A 21,667-nucleotide genomic window follows, 5' to 3' on the forward strand; every position below is an offset into this window, starting at 1 on the left:
GTTTCTTTGAGTCTCTGAAAAGCTTAGGGTATGAGAAGAAAGGAATTTCCCTTCTTGTTATGCCTTTGCATTTCAAGAAATAAACATCAGAGTGTGTTCCTGATTCTTTGGACCCTTACTTTGACCAGCTCTAATGCCTCTAGTTTTCTCCATTTGTGAAGATTGTTGTGCTGCATGTATGTACACCTTTCTACATTTGCACTGTTTCCTCAGGATACATAATTTTATCTCAGTATAATTTCATCTCAGATGTATGCTCACTTTAATTACACTTGATAATTAAATTGTTGTCAGACAAGTTTTGGGGGGCATAAGACATTTCTAAGTATAAATATCTATTCTAGAAATATCTATTCTCTTGTCAAAAGACTTTAGCTGTAATTGGCCAGAAATGTTTCTCTAGTTGAACATTTGGACTAGACACTGGAATAGAAGGAGGAACAATCTCAGAGGCCAAGGCACTCCCTGATTTGGACTTTACAACACAGTACAGCTCAGCATGGTGTGTACACCTGTAATCCCAACTACTCCTGAGGCTGAGCAGAAGCATTGCAATTCAAGGCCAGCCTGGGCAATTCAGTGAGACACTGTTTCAAAATTACATGAAAATTTCTAGGCGTAATGGTGCACACCTGTAATTCCAGTGGCTTGGGAGGCTAAGGCAGGAGGATCTTAAGTTCAAAGTCAGCCTCAGCAATTTTGTAAGGCCTTAAGCAACTTAGTGAGACCTTGTCTCAAAATGAAAAATAAGAAGGGCTGGAGATGTGGCTCACTGATAGAGCACCCCTGGATTTAATCTCCAGTAACAATCAATTGAATTTTTAAAAAAGGGTTGGAGATGCAGCTCCATGGTAGAGCACTCCTGGGTTCCATTTCCATTGTTGCAAAAACATAAACAAAAGCAAAAAACCAGAGAACAGTTGACCATTCATATTTGAGTATTTCATATCTGTTCTATATCTGAGGGTTTCACATCTGTGCATTCAATGAACAATGCATAGAAAAAATTTGGAAAGATATTTTCTTGTCATTACATTCCTAAACACTAATGTCGTCTTAGATACTATAATATAGATATGATTGGAAGTATATAGGAAAGTGTGGGAAGAATATATGCAAATCCTATGCCTTTCAATGTAAAGCACTTGAGCATCTGTAGATTTTGGTAGCCGTGAAGGGTAATGGAACAAATACCCTATGGATACTGAGAGTCAACTGATAGACCAGACACCTCCCAATCTACTGCCCCAAAACATAGATGGACCTTGGTCTATGAAGGAACCCTGAAACTCAGGGTGCCATGGTGCTGTTTGTTGACTCCCTCTAAAGCAGGGAAGTGGACATTGGCATTTGAATTTTTCCTTTAAAGATGAAAATGCATCTGTCCATTGAAAGACTAAGCAAACATTAGTGACATGCATTATTTTAAAAATCTGCTTTATTTAGCAATTAAAGGAAAGAAAAGAGCAGAGAAACATCACAGTGATACAGATTCTGCACATCCCAGGACTCGTCACTAGGCTTCCAGTTATGTGAAGGAGGTGCTCAACACTTGTAAAATGTATTTGGGTCAAGGAAAATTAAAGGGGATCTGCCCTGTTTTTGACAAGGACCCAGGCAGAAATTTCTAGAATGAGAGGGGCAGAGACAATCTTCTTGTAATGTTCAGCTTCAGAGATAAAACGAGGAAGGTAAGAACTTCATAACTGAGTAACACAGTGAGACACCAGATGTGACTGAACCATGGTGTGAGATCAGAGGTTGACATTCTGAAGGTGAGCCACTGGGGCTCAGAGGAGCAGGAAGAGACAGGAGCCAGGAGGGCAGGGGGCTTCCTAAGCTCCAGCGAGAGAGCAGAGGTGGAGGCAGAGGAGGAAAGGATCCTGAGCGGAGGGTTGTGCTCCAGAGGATGGTGTGAGCAGGAGCCGGGGAAGGACTTCAGTACTTGTAGCTCTTCCTGCTGGAGGTAGTGGAAGAGTATTTGATGGTGGAGCTGCTGCCGCCGGAGGAGCTGAGGCCACCGCTGATGCCTCTGCCACTGCCAGAACTGAAGCCACCTCCGACACCGTGACCGCTGCTGTAGGAGTAGCTGCTGCCTCCACCCAGGCCGAAGCCACTGCCGGCACCACCAGCGCTGCCATAGCTGCTGGAGACAGTGGACTGCACCACAGCTGTAGGGACGGGACAAGGACACAGACACCATGAGCTCACTTGTCACATGAGCCAGGTCTCAAAGTCAAGGACTGGGAGGCAGACAAGAAAAGTACTTACAGATGTTGACTGGTCCAACGCCCTCGCCACTCAGCCTAGGAGGAGAGGAGCACAGGATGAGCCTCCAGAGCCCATACCTGATCCTAGGGGAGGCTCCTCCTGGAGGTGCATGAAGGGCCCCACCACATTCCAAGAGTCTCCTGGCAGTCCCCTCTCTGCTGCTCCACCACCCCCTGCTCAGGGCCAGGACCCCCAACATGTGCTCTGAGGGGTGCAGCACCCACCTGCACTCCTCGCCCTCCAGCAGCTTCCTGTAGGTGGCGATCTCCACGTCCAGGGCCAGCTTGACGTTCATGAGCTCCTGGTACTCCTTCAGCAGCCTGGCCATGTCCTGCTTGGCCTTCTGCAGGGCGTCCTCCAGCCCTTCCAGCTTGCTCTTGGCATCCTTGAGGGCCAGCTCCCCACGCTGCTCCGCATCTGCAATGGCGGCCTGCAGGCTGGCGCACTGCAAGGAGAAAGCAACCAAATGACTTGGGTCTGGTCCTCCACAGAGCCTCCTCCCTGGCTCTTCCTTCACAGTGCAGAGCCCAGGAGGCTGGGATGCATGGAAAACCAGCCCTGCCTCTGCCTCTGCACTGCACCTGCTTCTTGACGTGGTCAATCTCAGATCGGAGCCTCTGGATCATGCGGTTGATCTCAGCAATCTCTTGCTTGGTGTTGCGCAGGTCATCCCCATGTCTGCCTGCTGTCACCTGCAGCTCCTCGTACTGTCATCCACGGGAAGAGAGGGAGACAGAGAATACATGGGGTTTTACAAGTGCATGATGATGTCTCGCTTCTGAATCAGACAGGTAATGACCTCCACCTCTTGGCTTCTCCCCCTCAAGGAATTTTAGAAAAGGTGATGTTAAGAGAGGCTGGATACTGTGGAACAGAGTGACAGAACGTCCCACTTAGGAACCCAGAGACTGCCTAGTTCTCTCAGAGACTGATGTTGTTCTGCTCTGTGTCTCTGGGAACCAGCACTGAGAGTGAAGTGTGAGCAAGATGACTAGGTCCTTATCTCTGGGAGCTTCCTCCTGCCTGGGGCTTCTTCTGTTTCCTAGACATGGGCGTCAAATCCGAGAAAGTCAGCTCTAATCCTGTGGCTGTGAGAGGACCTGGGCCTCCTCTCAGTAATTGTCCAGTGGGTCAGGAACCTTCTGGAACTTGGAGTGTGGTTGGGGCATCCTCATGAGCTCCCTCATCACTGCTCACCTTGGACTGGTACCAGGACTCAGCCTCAGCTCGGCTCCTCTGAGCGATCTCCTCATACTGGGCTTTGACTTCGGCAATGATGCTGTCCAGGTCCAGGCTGCGGTTGTTGTCCATGGACAGCACCACAGAAGTGTCTGAGATGTGGGTTTGCATCTGAGACAGTTCCTGCAGAACACAAGGTCCTAAGGTCATCTTTTCCCGCGCTGCTTACAGCGGTGCCCAAACAAAGGACGCCCCCACCCTGCGGAGCCCATCTGAGTGAAGGCAAGGGGGTGCAGATGCTCACTGCCTCGTAGATGGCTCTGAGGAAGTTGATCTCGTCCGTGAGACTGTCCACCTTGGCTTGCAGTTCCACCTTATTCATGTAGGCAGCATCCACGTCCTGGGGAAAGAGCAGACAGTTTGGAGTCAGCAGAACCCTCCTGCCCAGCGCCCCACTTGTCACCCTGCAATGGATCTCTGAGATGGGATGGGGTTGCAGGGTCATGTCTCTCCTTGAGCAAAGAAAGTTGAGCCCTGATGAATCAGCTCACCTTCTTCAGGGTCACAAACTCGTTCTCTGCTGCCGTGCGCTTGTTGATTTCATCTTCATATCTAGGATTAGAGGGTTGACACACAACTGAGCTAGTAGGTGGTTGAAGCTGAAAAGCATCCTGGGATCTAACTTTTTCCATAGATAGAAAATATCTATTTGTATCTTTCCTGCCACAGAGAGCCTAGAAGATGCACAATTTTTCATAACTTTGCTTTCCCTTGTTTATTGATACCTTACTTTTATTTTATTTGCTCCTGCTGCCAAAGCCAGCGCCTCTGTACGCAGCCCCCATGCCACCACTGCCCCTGGAGCGGCACATGGACACGCTGCTGAAGCCAGAGCGGCTCAGCCTGGGCATTCTGGCTGAGCTGGCGCTGAAGCCTCGACGGCTGCTGCTGCTGCTCATTTATTTTAATGTTGATTTTCATTTCAATGGACATATCGTGCTCAGTAATCATGCCACATCTAGACCTGTCACTCATTAGTTTCAAGATGTGAGCACTGAGAACCTGACTGCATTCTTTTTTAACTTACTTTTTCTTATTGTCCTCCACCAGGTCCTGCATGCTCCTCAGTTCTGAGTCCAGGCGGCCTCTATCCCCAAGGATCCCATCCAGCTGCCTCCTGAGGTTGCTGATGTACTGCTCAAACAAGGGCTCCAGGTTCTGTCGCACTGTCTTGGTGCCCTGCTCTTGGAGCAGGGTCCACTTGGTGTCCAAGACCTTATTCTGCTGCTCCAAGAACCGCACCTGGAGGGGAGCAGAGTGTGAAGGAAGAAGAGTTTGCACTTCTTGTTTCTATGATCTACTCACTCTTGGGAATCACCTGCTGTCCCCTAAAACTTTTCCACGTGCAGTGCCTTTCTGGGTCCCGGAGGGGAGGTCCAGAGCAAAGCACCCAACCTCATTCTTTTGGGAAGACAGCACCATTGTCCAGGGCACAGCTAGAACCTGGAACAGCTGGCTGGAGCTGCGTGTGGCTCGGTGCTGAGGGTCAAGAAGGCCCTCAGGCTGCCCCCAGGTGAACACGTCTGCCTTCCTGTGCAACCAGCCCCGTTTCCTGAGGCACAGAGCTTGTCTCTCTCTCCAATAATAATCATGGGGCCCTTCCGAGATGACCTCTGAAGGGGAGAAATGAGGCTCTGCCTGCCAGTCTGCCCGTCTATGAAACTGGCCCACAAATCCAGAACTCAGGAAGAAATGGAAACAACTGCAAACCATGAATTTGCACAGAGCCTGAAAAGTCTTCCATCTTCTTTTGGCATTGATTCTACACTCATAGTGGGTTTTTAGATCGAAATCCTATCTCACCTTGTCGATGAAGGAGGCGAACTTGTTGTTGAGGGTCTTGATCTGCTCCCGCTCCTCAGTCCTCACCCGCTGGATGGTGGGGTCGATTTGCAGGTTCAGAGGGGTGAGGAGATTCTGGTTGACGGTGACCTCTTGGATGCCTCCAGGGGGGCACACGGGGAAGCCAGAGCCCCCGTAGCCACCACCCAAGCCAGCTGCACCGCCGAGCCCAAAGCCACCACCGGCTCCACCACCGAAACCAAATCCACTGCCGAAGCCGAAGCCGCCTCCAACTCTGCTGCCATATCCGCCGCCCATGGCGCAGCTGCCCCCTCCGATGGAGATCCTCTTGGACACCCCCGTGCCATACAGGCTCCTGCTGCCAAAGCCAGCGCCTCCGTATGCAGCCCCCATGCCGCCACTGCCCCTGGAGCGGCACATGGACACGCTGCTGAAGCCAGAGCGGCTCAGCCCGGGCACTCTGGCTGAGCTGGCGCTGAAGCCTCTGCGGCTGCTGCTGCTGCTCTGGATCCTCGTGGTGGACTTGCTGGACATGCTGCCTGGAGACGAGAAGGCTGGGCAAGGCGAGACAGGCTGCGGGGCAGAGCAGAGAGGAGCAGATGAAGGAGATGGGCTGGGGCAGAGGCTTATATGTGGTGCGAGTGGGCTGGGCTCAGGGCTGGAAGGTGAGCTTGCAGATTGGGAAGGGCTGGCTTTACAAACAGTGAGATCACACCTGGATTATTAGAAAAGTTATGAAATATCCAGATTGCATTTTTGGCTTCCTTTAGTCAGGGAAAATGCTTTTGCTTTGACTTGATCTCAGTACAATAAGGCAATTCTTATTTCACTGAAGTTGGGAGTTAGTCACTGTCTCAAACAAAGGTTCTCCATGTTATGCTTTTGTTTCAAAATGTTCTGCCTGCTGTCTTCTTCCAAGTCTGATCCTTTCAACCCACAGAAATATTGAGTGCTAAATGTCATCTTATGCTAACAATAAGTGTGCCATTTTCTTTCAATTATTTCGAATGCTAAACATAACTTATTTTCCTTTTATATAAAATTTTAAACAGGTAGAAAATTTGAAGATCCACATTAGTTGCCCCTGTACACCTGTCACTGAGTGATAACAATTAGGATCTCGTGACCATAGCTCTTCTTCCAAACTTCCCTTCTATTAACCCACCAACCCTAAATTACATGAAAGCAATTCCTAGAAATCGTATTTCTTCAGTGGATAATGCAATGTTATATCTATATTTAAAAAAATATATCCAAAATCATGATTATCACTTGAAGAAATACATTTTTTCATTATAAACACCAATTTAGAGTATTCAATTTTCCAATATCCTCATATTATATTTTTTAAAAATTTGGTTGTTCAAATCAGTCAAATAAACTTCATTTATATTTTATTTCAGTGCTATGTCTTAACTAAAATGCCTTTGAAATCATTAAATCTCCTACTATCTCCTTTTATCCTAATAAATCGTCCAGTGTCGTCTTTCAGTGTTTGTGACTTTCTACTTGCACACTCCTGGTGTTTCATGAACCAGTGCTGTGTCCTTCATCTTTCCTTAAATTGTCAGCTGAAACTTGAAGCTTTGGAAGATTCTCTTATATGTTCAAGCATTTCAGATGTGGATGTACAGAATGCCTGTTTAAATATTAAAGGTAGTTATTTATACATTTATTTATATATTTACAAATTGAATGTAGAACATGTTTAATGATCAGATTGCATCCTAAGGTCATTTCCTAAACACCCAATTTCAGTGCATGGAAGCAAGTAGTGTTATTAGTTCCATGTGTGTCCTTTTAGTAACTTGGATATGATTTTGTGCTTTTCCTGGGGAAAAGGTGGGCTGTATGTATTTGTGTGTGCATGCATGTGTATGTGTTAGACTGTTTTACACATAAATGTCTATATGTTTGCATTTATTAAAACCTTATATTTGTATCACATATATTCTCTTTTCTATTTCAGTTTGTCTCCAATTTTTGTATTTTCTCTTGACTTTCCTTTAACAATCAATGATCCCTTTTCTGTAACTGTTTGCTTCTGTTTATCTCTTTCTTTATGTCCATTATCAGCACTCTGCCAAGTCTTTCCTCTTTGTGGTGCTTTCATTTTGGTCTTTATTACTATTGTAACTTTATTTTTTTCTCTGAGCTTTGCAAGTTAATATGGAGTCTGTTACTGTCTCGCCATATTGTTCATGTTCTCTTTTTTCACGGTCAATATACCTTCATTGAATTTCTTGCCAAAATTGTATTGTGCCTTTTATTCTGTTGAGTGTTACATGCCTTTTGCTTTTCTTATTGCTTTCATTGTTTGAATGCACACATGGATCCTGCAGTGGTTCCTTTCTGAATAGTGCTCATCTGTGGATGAGATGAACACCTTCTGGACCTGCCATTTGCAGAAAATATTCTGGGGGGAGGGACTTGAGGCCATTTCTAGGCTAACAGCAATTCTCATTATGACACATAGCTAAGTGAATAATTCTTTTATTCTTTAATTCAGCCAACCCAACAAAGATCACTGCACAAAGACTTATGAATCATAGTCTCTGTGCTTTTGCCTTGTCATCAAAATGCTGCCAATTGGCAACGAAATGCTATCAACTTGACTGAGCCTTGAGGTCTCCAGATATTTGGTTAAGCATTTTCTGGATATGTCTGTGAGGGTGTTTCTGGATAATATTAAAATCTGAATGGGTTAACTGAGTAAAGTGGACTGTCAGTCTAATGTGGGTAGGCCTATTCAATGAGCTGAAAACCTAAATGTAATAAAGGACTGAGAAAGTGCATAGCCCTCTTGCATGACTGCTTTTGAGCTGGGACATGGTTTTTACCTGCCTTCACACACACACCAAAACATCAGCCATTCAGTATCTTGAACTTGCTATGTTTGGAATGTAACTACACCATTGACTTCTGTTTCTTGGGTCTGGAACAAGGTCATTGGCTCTCCTGGGTGTCAAACTTACAGACTCACTGCAGATCTTATGGCTTATCATTCTCCAAAATTACATTAACCAATTCTTTATAATCTCTCTCTCTCTCTGAAAGAGAGGCTCCTGCTGCCAAAGCCAGTACCTCCATAGGGCCCCCATGCCATCACTGCTCCTAGAGTGGGACATGAACACCCTGATGAGGCCAGCAATATAACGTGTGTGTGTGTGTGTGTGTGTGTGTGTGTGTGCGCGCGCCGATATGTATCAAATTATATACCTATGTGTATATATATAGACACACATATACATATATAATACACACATGCCCTGTGTATATATGCCCTCCCATTTATTTCCTATAATGGTTTCAAAGTTGTTAGTGAAATTAACATAAGCAATAAACTTACCACCCAGAGTACAGTGGCTGTGTGCAATTCTCTTTTCCTTTAGTCTCAGATATTCCAGAGTTACTTAGGTCAGACTTTTTATACCCCACCCTCAACTCCAGCAAGGTTAGTCATGTATTTGCAATATACTTAGATTCTCTTGCTACATTGTACATTCCATCCTAGGCTATCTTGACTTCATAAATTATTATTTTTAAAAAATACCAGGCTTTAAGTTTCACTCTGGAATGTAAAATTCTGTGGGTATTTTTCCAATCAAAATGCTAGAAAGTGATCCTTTTGTATAAACAAACTGATTGTGAAGTTCATATGGAAATGCAAAAAAACCAGAGTGGCTAACTCAATATTGAAGAAGAACAAAAGAAGAACACTGCACTGTCCAACTTCAAGACCTACTGTGAAGCAAGAGTAATCAAAGTAGTAATTGAACATAGACAAATAGGGCAAGGAGCAAATAGGGAACCCAGAACTGGACCCACATAAATTTCAGTCAACTGATCTTTGGCAAAGAAGCGATGGCAATACAATGGAGCAAAGACAATCTCCAATAGATGGTGCTGGAACAAGAGGGCATCTTTGTGCAAAAGAAAAAAAATGAATTCAGACACATATCTTATGCTCTGCACAAAACTAACTCCCTGTGGATCATAACCCCAAATATAAAATTCAAAACTATAAAGTTCCTAGATAATAACATAGGAACAAACCTAGATGACATTGGGTATGGTGATCACTTTTTAGATACAATACCAAACTTATGAACCACAAAAGAAATGATTGATATTCTAGACTTCATTAAAATTAAAACTTCTTCTCTGTGAAAGCCAGCATTATGAAAATGAGAAGTCAGTCCACAGACCGGGAGAAAATCTTGGTGAAAGATATGTGTGATAAAGAATATACCCAACATGTACCAAGAACTCTAATTTCAACAATAAGAAACAACGAGATTATAAAATGGGCCAAAGTCTTTTAAAGACACCTCACGGGGCTTAGGGAATGTTGCGCGGTGGTAGAGCACTTGCCTAGCATGTACAAGGCCCCCAGTTTGATTCCCAGCATTAAAAAAAAAAAAAAAAAAAAACTGAACCAACCATTCAAGCAAGCACAACATAACCTCACTGAACAAAGTATACATAAGACAAACACACATCAGATGCTCAGTATCACAGAGAGACACAACACAGCAGCGAGGTATCGCCACACAACTGGCAGAATGGCCAAAGTCCAGAACACTGACAATTTGCATGCTGGTAAGGCAATGGAACAACAGGCTCTCATGTATTGCTGGTGGGATACAAAATCGGACAGGTGCTGTGGAAGATAGTTTGGCATATATAATCCAAACATATATAATACAGCAATCACGCTTCTTGGTATTTACTCAAATGAATTGAAAACATATGCCAATGCAAAAGTCTACATGTGACTGTTTATAGCAGCTTGATTCCTAATTGCCCAAACTTGGGAGCAACCAAGATGTCCTTCAGCTGGTGAACAGATGAACAAACTGTGGTTCATCCAGACGATGGAAACTTAGTTAGTATTAAGAAGAGATGAGCTTTCAAGCCAAGAAAAGACTCAGGGGAACCTTAGGTACATATTATTAAGTGGAAGGAGCCAATCTGAAAGGCCACACACTGTATGATTCCAATGGTATTATATTCTGTAAACTGAAGAAAGAACAAGATCAGTGGTCTCCAGGGGTTGGGGAGAGAAGTGTGTAGATGAAGGACAGCAGATTTTAGGGTAATGAGACTATTCTGTATAATACCAAAATGGTAGATACACATTATTATACAATCTTCAAAACCCATAGAAGGTTCAACACCAGGAGTGAATTTTAATGAGAACTAAGGACTTTGGGTAATAATGAGATGCCAGTGTAGTCGACGTGTCCATTGTAATGTACCACTCTCATGGTATATGATGAGGTTATAAATTTGTGGGCATAAAAAATATGCTCTAAATCTCTGTACCTTCTGAACAATTTTGCTGTGAAACAAAACTGCTAAGAAAAAGTGAAAGAAGCTGGAGGACATTATGCTAAGTGAAATAAGTCAGGCATAGAAGGAAAAATACTGTGTGACCTACTTAAATGCGGAATATAAAAAGCTGAACTTACAGAAATAAAAAGTACAAAGGTGGTTACCAGAAGCTGAGGTTACCTAGACTAAGAGGATGAATCTTCCATTAGACAAGAGGATCTATTGCTCAGCAGGGTGATGATAGTCAATGTGGACATACATATAGCACACGTCAAAATAACTAGGAGGGTGAATTTCAAATGTTTCATTGCAAAAAATGGTAAACAGGATGATGAATAGGTTAATTAGCTTGAATTAATCAAACCACATTATATACAAATATCAAAACATCATATTGTATCCCTTAAGTGTAAACATTTAATTTGTCGATGAAAACATTAATTTTAAAAATAAAATATGAAGTTGTATAAGTTTTGACAAAATCATAATTTTGTGATTTCACTAATAATGTATCATACTTAAGAGTTCCATCCCTTAAAAATGCCCTGTTTCACCTATTCACCTTACAAAGAATTTTGGCCTTGCCATATAAACTTTGTTAAGTTTGTTGATATTTACAAAATAGCTTATTAGTATTTAAAATTGAATTGTATTGAATCTGCATCTTAAATTAGAAAGAATTGACTGTTTAATAATGTTGAATCTTTCAATCTATGGATATAGAACATCTTTTCTTTTATTTAAATCTTTGATTGCTTTCATCAATACTTTATGGTTTTGCAGTTACAGATTCTCTACATGTTTTGTTAGATTCATTCCTAAACACTATCTTTGGGTGTTACTCTGAATGGCATTGATTTTTTTATTTAAAATTTCAGTTCCTCATTGCTAGTACATAAAAAGTTTTTCCTTTTGTATAGTAGCCTTGTATTCTGCAACTGTGCTTACTCTTGCTTATTATAGGGATGTTTTTGATAGATTCTTCAGATTTTCTACATAGACAAATGTTATGGGAGAATAAAGAGAGTTTTATTTCTTTATTTCTAATATATAGAACTTTTATTGCTTTTTCTAATCTCATTACTCTAGTTGGATTTGCAGTATAAAGTGAATAATAGTGGAGAGAGGAGATATTCTTACCTTGTTCTCAATCTTAGTAGAAAAGGGACCCGTCTCTCACTGTTAAGCACAATGTCAGCTATAGAACTAGTTTAGATATTCTTTTACCAAGTTGAGGATTTTGTCCTCTATTCCTCATTTACTAAGACATTATTTTTGGTTTTTAGAACATTATCAGGTATTGAATTATGTCCTACACCTTTCCTTGCATCAACTGCTATTTTTATCTGATTTTCCTTCTTTTAGCTCTTGGATGTGGTGACTCACACTGAATGTTTCTGTTGAACTAGCCTTGAATATCTGAACAACTTCAGTGAGGACATGGTGTAGAATTCTTTATATACTTGGTAGGATTAAGTCTGGCACGTTTCACTAAACATCTTCTGTCTATGTTCATAAGAGGACTGGTTTGCAGTGTTCATTTCTTGAAGTGCCATTATTTAGATTGGGTGTCAGAATCATACCGGGCTGCAAAGAGTGAATCAGAAAGTGCTCCCTCTGCTTTCATTTCCAGGAAGAGGTTGTGAAAATTTGGTTTCATTTCATTTGTAAATGTCAATAGAATTAACCAATAAAAATATACCTCAGTGCTTTCTTTTCTAGAAGATTATTTTTTAATGATTTAACTTATTCAGCAGGTCTGTGGATATTCTGATTATTTATCCTTTTGAAAAATTTGGCCAGTTTTTAAGCTGAATCAATTTTGATAGTTGTTTATAGTATGTCTTCATTATGTTTTAATGTCCGTGTAGCATGAGATTTTTATTGTATTTAAATTCATATATAATTCATATATATTATTCATATATAAATAATCTTCTTTTTGTGTTTTTCCATATACTAGATAGTTTTCCTTGCCATTATTTCTCATGGAGATCTACATATGGAAATGAGGAGGCTCCAATGTGAGAAGCTGCCTATGTTGCTGGGGGGACAGTGAGAGGTGAACACAGCAAATAATGATACTGAAGGATACAAAAACTACAATAAAATTCAACAAATTTCTCCAGTAATATGAGAACCTGAGGATTAAGAAGATAATTGTCACTTATGGGGTCCACAGGGATTGATAGAGCCCTAGAACAAAGTCAACTGACCAACCTTGAATCTTATTTGGAGTTTCATCTTAACCATTCATAGAAATTAAACCAGGACAATTCACTCCCAAGAGAGGAATGGATTCATCTCTTCTGATTAACATGGACTCTGTTTCTTTTAGTCTCCATGAAAGGCTAAGAGTGTGAGAAGGAGGGAGTATTCTTTTGTTGCCATTATATGACAACAAAACAATTAGAATTTGAATTTTGACCTTAGTCTTTGGGTGTACTTCATTTGACTTGCACAAATGTCTCCATTTTTCCCAGTTCTGACGATGTTGTAATGCACATCATGTTATGTACAGCTTTCTGCGTTTGTACTATTTCCTCAAGATGTATTTCTATAAATCTCGCTTAGAAGTATGCACACTTCAAACGCTCTTGAACCTGATGTCAAGCAATTTTCTAGGTCATGAAGGCAATTCTAATTATAAATCAAGTATCTTATTTTTTTGTCAAACGACTTACAAACTAATTGACCAAGACCATGTTTCTTCAATAGAACTTATAGCTATGCACTGGCATAGGGGGGCATCAAAACAGTTACTAAGCTGCTAGTTCATAGCATAGACAGGTAAAACGGAGTGTACACTGAGGGTAGACCCGATTCCTTCACTAGTTTGTCAAAAACTTCAATGAAAATGATCTTGGAAGGGACCCTGAACACCAAGATGGCGAGATTCTATTTGATAAATGTCTCTACAGGTGGGGAGTGAGGCAAATGGGGAATGGGTTATTTTTAAAAAGAAAAGAAGTTTACCGTATGAAAACGTTAAGAACATATGGACCAAAAACAACACATTATATTATAAATCTGCTTTATTTAGCAATTAGAAGCAAACAGAAGAGAAACCATGAGAGAGACATGGATTCTGTACATCAAAGGATTAGTCACTTGTGCTTCAACAGTTTTTGCAAGAGAGGTTCACAAAACCTATAAGATGGGGTGTCCTTGGATCAAGAGAAATGGAAGGGAATCTGTCCTGTTCGTGAGTAGGGCAGAGATAATGTTCTTGTAATGCTGTCTCAGAGAAACTTACGAAGGCATGAACTTGATAACTGAGTAACACAGTGAGACACCAGATGTGACTGAACCATGGTGTGAGATCAGAGGTTGACATTCTGAAGGTGAGCCACTGGGGCTCAGAGGAGCAGGTAGAGACAGGAGCCAGGAGGGCAGGGGGCTTCCTAAGCTCCAGCGAGAGAGCAGAGGTGGAGGCAGAGGAGGAAAGGATCCTGAGCAGAGGACTCTGTGCCGGAGGGCGGAGGAGGGTCAGGACAAGAACTGAGGCAGGACTTCAGTGCTTGTAGCTCCTGCTGGAGGTAGTGGAAGAGTATTTGATGGTGGAGCTGCTGCCGCCAGAGGAGCTGAGGCCACCCCCTATGCCTCTGCCACTGCCAGAACTGAAGCCACCTCCGACACTGTGACCGCTGCTGTAGGAGTAGCTGCTGCCTCCACCCAGGCCGAAGCCACTGCCGGCACCACCAGCGCTGCCATAGCCGCTGGAGACAGTGGACTGCACCACAGCTGTAGGGACGGGACAAGGACACAGACACCATGAGCTCACTTGTCACATGAGCCAGGTCTCAAGGTCAAGGACTGGGAGGCAGACAAGAAAAGTACTTACAGATGTTGACTGGTCCAACGCCCTCACCACTCAGCCTAGGAGGAGAGGAGCACAGGATGAGCCTCCAGAGCCCATACCTGATCCTAGGGGAGGCTCCTCCTGGAGGTGCATGAAGGGCCCCACCACATTCCAAGAGTCTCCTGGCAGTTCCCCTCTCTGCTGCTCCACCACCCCCTGCTCAGGGCCAGGACCCCCAACATGTGCTCTGAGGGGTGCAGCACCCACCTGCACTCCTCGCCCTCCAGCAGCTTCCTGTAGGTGGCGATCTCCACGTCCAGGGCCAGCTTGACGTTCATGAGCTCCTGGTACTCCTTCAGCAGCCTGGCCATGTCCTGCTTGGCCTTCTGCAGGGCGTCCTCCAGCCCTTCCAGCTTGCTCTTGGCATCCTTGAGGGCCAGCTCCCCACGCTGCTCCGCATCTGCAATGGCGGCCTGCAGACTGGCGCACTGCAAGGAGAAAGCAACCAAATGACTGGGGTCTGGTCCTCCGCAGAGCCTCCTCCCTGGCTCTTCCTTCACAGTGCAGAGCCCAGGAGGCTGGGATGCAAGGAAAACCAGCCCTGCCTCTGCCTCTGCACTGCACCTGCTTCTTGACGTGGTCGATCTCAGATCGGAGCCTCTGGATCATGCGGTTGATCTCAGCAATCTCTTGCTTGGTGTTGCGCAGGTCATCCCCATGTCTGCCTGCTGTCACCTGCAGCTCCTCGTACTGTCATCCACGGGAAGAGAGGGAGACAGAGAATACATGGGGTTTTACAAGTGCATGATGATGTCTCGCTTCTGAATCAGACAGGTAATGACCTCCACCTCTTGGCTTCTTCCCCTCAAGGAATTTTAGAAAAGGTGATGTTAAGAGAGGCTGGATACTGTGGAACAGAGTGACAGAACGTCCCACTTAGGAACCCAGAGACTGCCTAGTTCTCTCAGAGACTGATGTTGTTTTGCTCTGTGTGTCTGGGAACCAGCACTGAGAGTGAAGTGTGAGCAAGATGACTAGGTCCTTATCTCTGGGAGCTTCCTCCTGCCTGGGGCTTCTTCTGCTTCCTAGACATGGGCGTCAAATCCGAGAAAGTCAGCTCTAATCCTGTGGCTGTGAGAGGACCTGGGCCTCCTCTCAGTAATTGTCCAGTGGGTCAGGAACCTTCTGGAACTCAGAGTGTGGTTGGGGCATCCTCATGAGCTCCCTCATCACTGCTCACCTTGGACTGGTACCAGGACTCAGCCTCAGCCCGGCTCCTCTGAGCGATCTCCTCATACTGGGCTTTGACTTCGGCGATGATGCTGTCCAGGTCCAGGCTGCGGTTGTTGTCCATGGACAGCACCACGGAAGTGTCTGAGATGTGGGTTTGCATCTGAGACAGTTCCTGCAGAACACAAGGTCCTAAGGTCATCTTTTCCTGCGCTGCTTACAGCAGTGCCCAAACAAAGGGTACCCCATCTGAGTGAAGGCAAGGGGGTGCAGATGCTCACTGCCTCGTAGATGGCTCTGAGGAAGTTGATCTCGTCCGTGAGACTGTCCACCTTGGCTTGCAGTTCCACCTTATTCATGTAGGCAGCATCCACGTCCTGGGGAAAGAGCAGACAGTTTGGAGTCAGCGGAGCCCTCCTGCCCAGCGCCCCACTTGTCACCCTGGCAATGGATCTCTGAGATGGGATGGGGTTGCAGGGTCATGTCTCTCCTTGAGCAAAGAAAGTTGAGCCCTAATGAATCAGCTCACCTTCTTCAGGGTCACAAACTCGTTCTCTGCTGCCGTGCGCTTGTTGATTTCATCTTCATATCTAGGATTAGAGGGTTGATACACATCTGAATTAGTGGGTGGTTGAAGTTGAAAGGTATCCGGGGATCTAACTCTTTTTCATAGATAGAAAATATCTGAACCTATATTTCCTGCAACAGAGAGTCTAAAAGATGATTTTTGTTATTACTAAATATTTCACTTCTTTATTATCCCCAAAGTTCTATTGTCCTCTTTTATCTTGCACATTTGGTTTTTAGACATAATGACTTTTATTTCTATGCATGTTTGCTAAGTAATGGTGTCCACATCTAGAACTGGTCACCTGATTGTTCAAAGACAACCAGCCCATTTTCTTGTGGACTCACTTGTTCTTGTAGTCCTCCACCAGGTCCTGCATGTTCCTCAGTTCTGAGTCCAGGCGGCCTCTCTCCCCGAGGATCCCATCCAGCTGCCTCCTGAGGTTGCTGATGTACTGCTCAAACAAAGGCTCCAGGTTCTGTCGCACTGTCTTGGTGCCCTGCTCCTGGAGCAGGGTCCACTTGGTGTCCAGGACCTTGTTCTGCTGTTCCAGGAACCGCACCTGGAGTAGGGACAAGATGGTCATTTGTGAGGCAGAAGCAGGGAGAAAGAAGTGTCTCTGTTAGCAGGTCTCCCTGTGGGTCTTGGTTCTCCATGTTGTGGGGCTGCTTCTGAGCATAGACAGAGGCTCAGTTTTGTGCCCCCCAACCCCCAAACTTTTTTCTTTTGCAGCACAGAGGTCATCCAGGGAAATGCCCCCTTGGACCACTGAGGGGTTCTCATCCTCAAAGTTATGTAGGCAAACACTGACTTCCCACATTTCTTTTCCTCTTTCTAAGCACAATCCCAAATGGAGTTTAAAAATAATATTTTCTGATCTCTCATGCTAGGTTTTAACAAGGCATAGGATTTTAGTTAAAAATGATACAAATGTTCACTAATGATTAGTTTCCTATGTTCCAATTAAGTGCATGTCTCCTCAAAATTATCCATTTTATGGTTATTCTTTGTAGAATAAATTAGTATTTCTGCATATTGTTTAATGGTTCTATTTTCTTATCTAATCTAGTCAGAAAACTCTTTTCTTGTTTTTCTTTCGTCTTTCTTTCTTTCTTTCTTTCTTTCTTTCTTTCTTTCTTTCTTTCTTTCTTTCTTTCTTTGACTAGTGTTTTTCCTCTTATTCAGATCCCCAGAAAGGAATCTCCAGCCTAAACACCACTGGAATTATCTTGTCAAGAGGGGGACTGTATCCTTCCCCTGTTCCATTGCCTTATCTGTGCTTTCGGGTGTCAAGAGTTGAGGGTCCTCCTGTCAGGTATGAGGGCCCGGGAGGAGACCCAGCAGTTCTAAATGGTTTTCATATCCCGATGCCCTTGTCACTATGGGGCCAACCCACATCCCTGTGGAGAGATAGTCGAGGGCCCTCTCCCTCTCTTCTAGTCTCCCGAGTAGGTAGTCTGCCACCTGCGTAGCTGGGGATTCTGAAATGCCTTGCGGGGGGCACCACTTCCTGGCTCACCTTGTCGATGAAGGAGGCGAACTTGTTGTTTAGGGTCTTGATCTGCTCCCGCTCCTCAGTCCTCACCCGCTGGATGGTGGGGTCGATTTGCAGGTTCAGAGGGGTGAGGAGATTCTGGTTGACGGTGACCTCTTGGATGCCTCCAGGGGGGCACACGGGGAAGCCAGAGCCCCCGTAGCCACCACCCAAGCCAGCTGCACCGCCGAGCCCAAAGCCACCACCGGCTCCACCACCGAAACCAAATCCACTGCCGAAGCCGAAGCCGCCTCCAACTCTGCTGCCATATCCGCCGCCCATGGCGCAGCTACCCCCTCCGATGGAGATCCTCTTGGACACCCCCGTGCCATACAGGCTCCTGCTGCCAAAGCCAGCGCCTCCGTATGCAGCCCCCATGCCGCCACTGCCCCTGGAGCGGCACATGGACACGCTGCTGAAGCCAGAGCGGCTCAGCCCGGGCACTCTGGCTGAGCTGGCGCTGAAGCCTCTGCGGCTGCTGCTGCTGCTCTGGATCCTCGTGGTGGACTTGCTGGACATGCTGCCTGGAGACGAGAAGGCTGGGCAAGGCGAGACAGGCTGCGGGGCAGAGCAGAGAGGAGCAGATGAAGGAGATGGGCTGGGGCAGAGGCTTATATGTGGTGCGAGTGGGCTGGGCTCAGGGCTGGAAGGTGAGCTTGCAGATTGGGAAGGGCCGGCTTTACAAACAGTGAGATCACCCCAAGTTCTAGAAAGGTATGAAACATGAGGGTTGCCTTTTGGCTTCCTGTAGTCATGGAGAAATTCTCTTGCCTTCCAGACTTGACTTGCTCCCGACACAATGAACCTGGATGTAAATTCACTGAAGTCATGACTTAGTCATGTTCTGGAACAAAGGAGACAACTAGCTGATCTCTGATAATTGTCCCTTCCTTCTGCTTATTCAGACACTCCCTGTGTGCCCCCTTCCCACACAGGTTTTCATCTCGATCAGCACCTCCCTTCTCCTCTGGGTGGGACTCTCCCTGAGGGCTTCTAGCCATTTCCCCGTGGGCCTGAGCAAGAAATGGCCTGCCACATTTTTCCTGTGTTCGATTCAGTTCTGTAGCTCCCGGCTGTCCTTGGTGGTCTGGGCGGGGTATGGGGTACATAACCTTCATTTGTAAGGTTAGAGGGATGGAGAAGTTGAAGTTTTCACTGCTTAGAGCAGCATTTGCTTTGTGTCTTTTGTGATAAGCTGGCCACTTGGCACTTTCCTGAGAGGACAGGAGCAGACCTCTCCTGACCTCTGCTAGGACCTTCCAACCATGCTTGTGCCTCCTCCCCGCCCTTGGGTTTGCTTTCCCACTGAGCTGTCTTTCTAGTTGAAATTCACAGACACTTTCCTCTCTGCAGTTTTTGGAATGTTTACTTAGAGCTTGAGTTAAAGAATAATCCCAAATAATCTAGACAATAATCATGAAAGAATTTGTGGAAGTTTTATTCCACCGATTTGGCATTTCAGAAGAATCCAGAATCAAACATTTTAGTAAGGTGTGTACAGAGAGTTGAGGGGTATATAGAAGCAATGAATCATTAAAATGTGTCCTTACAAGTATGATGATTTCATAAGTAAATTCCAGATTTATATTTCTAATCTCTGTGCTTGAAATCTCAAATGTCTAAACTCCTTCTCAGAAAGCAGGCAAGCTGTCAAATGAGAGCAGCACTCGGTTCACAGGGAAGTGAGTTTCATTTTTTCCAGTCCGTGCATTAAGTACCATGTGTGAGGAGTACTGAGAAGAACCCTAGGCGTGTGGTTCTCAGAGAACATTTGTCTAAATGAGCAACTGTAGGAGGAAAGATCAGCTCCTACACTGAAATGAGCTCCCAGAAAGTTCCTGTTACTAAATTAAATGCAGTCCCTTCTCTCCCACATGTTGAGGGGCACAACATCCAGGATGGTTGGGAGTTTCCTGCCTAAAGCAGGTGCTAAGTCAGCGTCTGGCAGGAAAGAGGAGATACCTTCTCAAGACAACGGAAGCAGCTGCCCTCCTCCACCCTGGTTGCACAATGGTTCTTGAAGAATGTGCTTCCACCCAGTTCTGGGAAAGAGATGCTGCTCCTCATGGTCCAGTGCACTGATGCACTCTACCGTCCTGAGTTAGGGGCGTTGGGCATAGCGTGGACGATGCTGGGCTGGTCAGGAAGGATGGTCAAGTCAGGTGGGAGCAACATTGTTTTTCCAGCATCCTATGTCTACGTCCGTGTCTGATGTCTATGGCAGGCAGCTTTCACACCACAATGGCAGAATTGAGTAGCTTACAACCAAGTTTGTGACTTGCAAAACCTAGAGTATTCACTACTTTTTTCCTTTAAAGAAAAACTTTGCTAGCCCCTGGTGAAGAGCATGGGTCCTAGGTTCAGAGCAGACCCCTTATGCAAATCACAGAGCCCTTTTGTGCTAATTTTTATACCTGTATATGAGTGTGTGTGTGGAAAGAGTACCTGTCTCATGGTGTTGACAGAATGAAATGAGGTAATTTGTGTGAAGGTTTAGTACAGTGTCTGGCATATAAGTTCTCCACAGAGATGAGCTACCATCATTATTATGAAAGTAGGAAGAAGTTTGGCGTGTAGGGATCCATGAGAAGCTTCAAGATCCAGAGCACAGTGAGGTGCAGTGGCACACACCTATAATCCCAGCCACTCAAGAGGCTGAGGTAGGAGAATTGCAAGTTCCAGGTCAATCTGGGCAACTTAGTGAGACATCATCTCAAAATAAAATAGAAGAGAAAGAACTGGGGATGTAGCTCAATAATAAAACATCCCTGGGTTCAATCCCCAGTACCAGAAAAAAAATAGATACAGCATATATATGCGTAAAAGGGAGTGGTGGTTTGATAGTAAGGAAGACAACATTGCAAGATAGTACCACATGAGTAAGGACCTAGGAAGCCATGCATGCAGAGGGGTTTGCCCTTGTTCCTCAAGGCCATGCAGAGCCACAGCAGGCAGGAGAGTGACAGGATCAGAAGAGTGATTCACAAGCTTGCAGGTGCTCAGAGCAGCAGAACTGAGCAAGAGCAGAGCCCACCCCACACTGACCCCCACCGTCCAGCAGATGTGGCAGGTTGTCCAAGTTCCTGGAAGGAACAAAAAAATCAGGGAGAATCTAAATCTTTGGCAGGAGCCCAACAGGCTGATATCCCTCCTCTGAAGCCAGACTCCCCTGCCTATCCCCTGCTGGGTCTCAGGCTGTTCTCTGGGCCCTGCACACAGGGACAGGCTGCCATCAACCGGCACAAGTAACCCCATCAGTTCCTCTTTCAGTCCTGATTTTTTATCGTTTTGAGGGTTGGGGGGGATTCATCCCTAAACAAAGTATATCATTTAAGTACAGCTGGGATGTCACATTCACTCATTTAGCCTATCAGAGAATGGTTTAACTTTAACATCTAACCCAAGCCCAGGCTTGCCCTGTGACCAGGCAGCACCAGTAATATAAAACGTCATGTTCAGTTTCCTGACACAGGTGTCTCTCCTACTGGTAGATTTATAAGACGTTCTCTAAAATAAAATCTTTATCCCCACTTGCCAGGGAATGCTCTGGGAACCCAGTTCCAGTGAACCCAATAGAGAGTAAGTTCAGCTGGGAGGGCTCAGGAGAGATGACGAGGGCTGGTAAGGTAGTAGAGGAGAAGAGGGACCTTCGGCCCAGCAGGTCTATTTCTGATTCCACTTCCTCCCAGCTCCACTCTACTTAAAGGGTAAGTATGTACTTGGCTCATTTGTCCTTGATTTCCTATTTTTCTTTGTCTGGGTATGCGAGGTGACTGGTGTTCCCTAGCACACTTTCAGTCTGCTGTCCTGGGATGGGCTGGGTTTCTTTCCCCCTCTAAAGTCCAACCCTCCTTCTTCTGCCTTCGCTTTAGCACCCAGGGGA

General features: G+C 45.1%; 2 protein-coding genes across 2 annotated transcripts; both read right to left on the reverse strand.

Annotated features, from left to right (window-relative positions):
* Window positions 1–1,486: 1,486 nt before the first annotated feature.
* Window positions 1,487–5,894, reverse strand: LOC124982387 (keratin, type II cytoskeletal 6A-like). Its single transcript, XM_047548947.1, has 9 exons — window positions 5,314–5,894; window positions 4,538–4,752; window positions 4,002–4,062; window positions 3,755–3,850; window positions 3,469–3,633; window positions 2,853–2,978; window positions 2,496–2,716; window positions 2,272–2,306; window positions 1,487–2,171 (listed from the first exon to the last, which is right to left on the reverse strand). The coding sequence occupies exons 1-9, from the start codon at window positions 5,845–5,847 to the stop codon at window positions 1,939–1,941; spliced, it is 1,686 nt and encodes a 561-aa protein (XP_047404903.1). The 5' UTR covers window positions 5,848–5,894; the 3' UTR covers window positions 1,487–1,938.
* Window positions 5,895–13,673: 7,779 nt separating this feature from the next.
* On the reverse strand, window positions 13,674–18,351 carry LOC124982393 (keratin, type II cytoskeletal 6C). The gene is made up of 9 exons (XM_047548956.1): window positions 17,770–18,351; window positions 16,598–16,812; window positions 16,212–16,272; window positions 15,964–16,059; window positions 15,693–15,857; window positions 15,077–15,202; window positions 14,720–14,940; window positions 14,495–14,529; window positions 13,674–14,394 (listed from the first exon to the last, which is right to left on the reverse strand). The coding sequence occupies exons 1-9, from the start codon at window positions 18,301–18,303 to the stop codon at window positions 14,165–14,167; spliced, it is 1,683 nt and encodes a 560-aa protein (XP_047404912.1). The 5' UTR covers window positions 18,304–18,351; the 3' UTR covers window positions 13,674–14,164.
* Between the last annotated feature and the right edge of the window lie 3,316 nt (window positions 18,352–21,667).

The sequence above is a fragment of the Sciurus carolinensis genome, chromosome 4, assembly GCF_902686445.1.
Source record: "Sciurus carolinensis chromosome 4, mSciCar1.2, whole genome shotgun sequence".
Classification (NCBI taxonomy): Eukaryota; Metazoa; Chordata; class Mammalia; order Rodentia; family Sciuridae; genus Sciurus; species Sciurus carolinensis.

Bases quoted from the DNA above. Each gene is read 5' to 3' on its own strand.
- LOC124982387 (XM_047548947.1), bottom strand. From the start codon at position 5,847: ATGTCCAGCAAGTCCACCACGAGGATCCAGAGCAGCAGCAGCAGCCGC. The intron at 4,063-4,537 runs GTAAGTTAAAAA...CTCTAATCCTAG, and splicing joins GTGGAGGACAATAAGAAAAA to ATATGAAGATGAAATCAACA. The intron at 2,979-3,468 runs GTGAGCAGTGAT...CGTGGATGACAG, and splicing joins AGTCCTGGTACCAGTCCAAG to TACGAGGAGCTGCAGGTGAC.
- LOC124982393 (XM_047548956.1), bottom strand. From the start codon at position 18,303: ATGTCCAGCAAGTCCACCACGAGGATCCAGAGCAGCAGCAGCAGCCGC. The intron at 15,203-15,692 runs GTGAGCAGTGAT...CGTGGATGACAG, and splicing joins AGTCCTGGTACCAGTCCAAG to TACGAGGAGCTGCAGGTGAC. The intron at 14,941-15,076 runs GTGCAGTGCAGA...TTCTCCTTGCAG, and splicing joins TCGACCACGTCAAGAAGCAG to TGCGCCAGTCTGCAGGCCGC.